We start from the raw sequence: 1,185 nt of genomic DNA on the forward strand, positions 1-1,185 counted from the left end.
CTACTCCATCTCCTGTAGCCAACGCAGAGATTAACACCATCGCTTCCACAGTACAGACGAACAAGGCTAATGTTGACAGCAGTATCAGTCCTGTGTGGATGCGCACTGCAGCACCGCTTCTGATTGTGGCTGTGTTGGTCTCTGTTACTGTGTACTGAACAGTGGGACTCATCTGAGGTCAAATAATAATAATAATGGTTATCCTATCATAATCATAATTGCGTACGTCCACCCCATGGGTGAATAAACTAATAATCTGTTTACCAGCTTTCTCTTTTAATTCGAATTTTTTTTCGTTTACTTTTGTGTGTGTGTGTTCTTTTTCTTATTAATTCCATTACTTGCTTTTCCCGTTGTGTGTGTGTTTGTGCAGAAAACTGGGCTGTTCTGCTCACTGACGGTATACATCTCTTGCTAGTACACACAGTTGTCTCTGTGCAGTAATTTATTACGTAAACTAGAGCCATGGGATATTGTGTGTGTTTGGCTCTCTCTCTTATTTGGGTATTGCGGTGTGTTCTCTTTTTTTTTCGATTAATGGGTACATATTATCATACAAACGGTCTATTCCTTTTTTTACTTGCTTTACTGTGCTGTTGCTACTTCTCTCTCTTTTCCACTGTGAGTATTTGTGTCCCGCATCCACACACTATGTGTGTCTCTTCCTTCTTCTTTTACTTTTCACACTCCGTGCATTAGACCTGTGAACTCAACTGAAGATAACAACAGGAAGAGTGACGCTAATGATAACGAGGATGACAAACATGTGTTAACTAATCCCACTGCTGCTGGTGTTGGTGGTTGTCTGTGTATGAAGTTATTGCAAGATATGCAATTATGCCCTGTCCTGTCCTGTTCTTCTTCTTCTTGTATTCTAATATCTACTGTTGTGGAGCCACATAACTTGCGTGTAGTGGAGGTTGACACTCCTCTCTCTGTTGGTGGTTTTATGGCAACTTCTGCAGAGACCATCTTGAACAGTGCCCATAATGTGCGACCAGGTGATATTATGTGTCTTCGATGTCCTCCACCAACAACGACTCGTCATTTGACTATTTATTCTGTTTCTCCTGTTGATATTGTTGCTCCTTCTGCTTCTTCTTCCGGTTCTTCTAGTACTGCTGGCATGCAGTTTGTGAGGGAGACGGATCTCACCGAGGAGGAGAAGCTGTACGGTAAGTGTCT

At 42.0% G+C, this 1,185-nt stretch overlaps 1 protein-coding gene across 1 annotated transcript; it reads left to right on the top strand.

The window, feature by feature from the left end:
- Window positions 1-811: 811 nt before the first annotated feature.
- Window positions 812-1,183, top strand: TM35_000551030 (Trypanosoma vivax; the record flags this gene model as incomplete). The annotated part of the gene is made up of 1 exon (XM_029030768.1): window positions 812-1,183. A coding segment is annotated over one exon (372 nt), but the record flags the coding sequence as incomplete, so codon positions are not given.
- Between the last annotated feature and the right edge of the window lie 2 nt (window positions 1,184-1,185).

This window comes from Trypanosoma theileri (assembly GCF_002087225.1).
Source record: "Trypanosoma theileri isolate Edinburgh chromosome Unknown TM35_Tth_55_V1, whole genome shotgun sequence".
In the NCBI taxonomy this organism is placed as follows: Eukaryota; Euglenozoa; class Kinetoplastea; order Trypanosomatida; family Trypanosomatidae; genus Trypanosoma; species Trypanosoma theileri.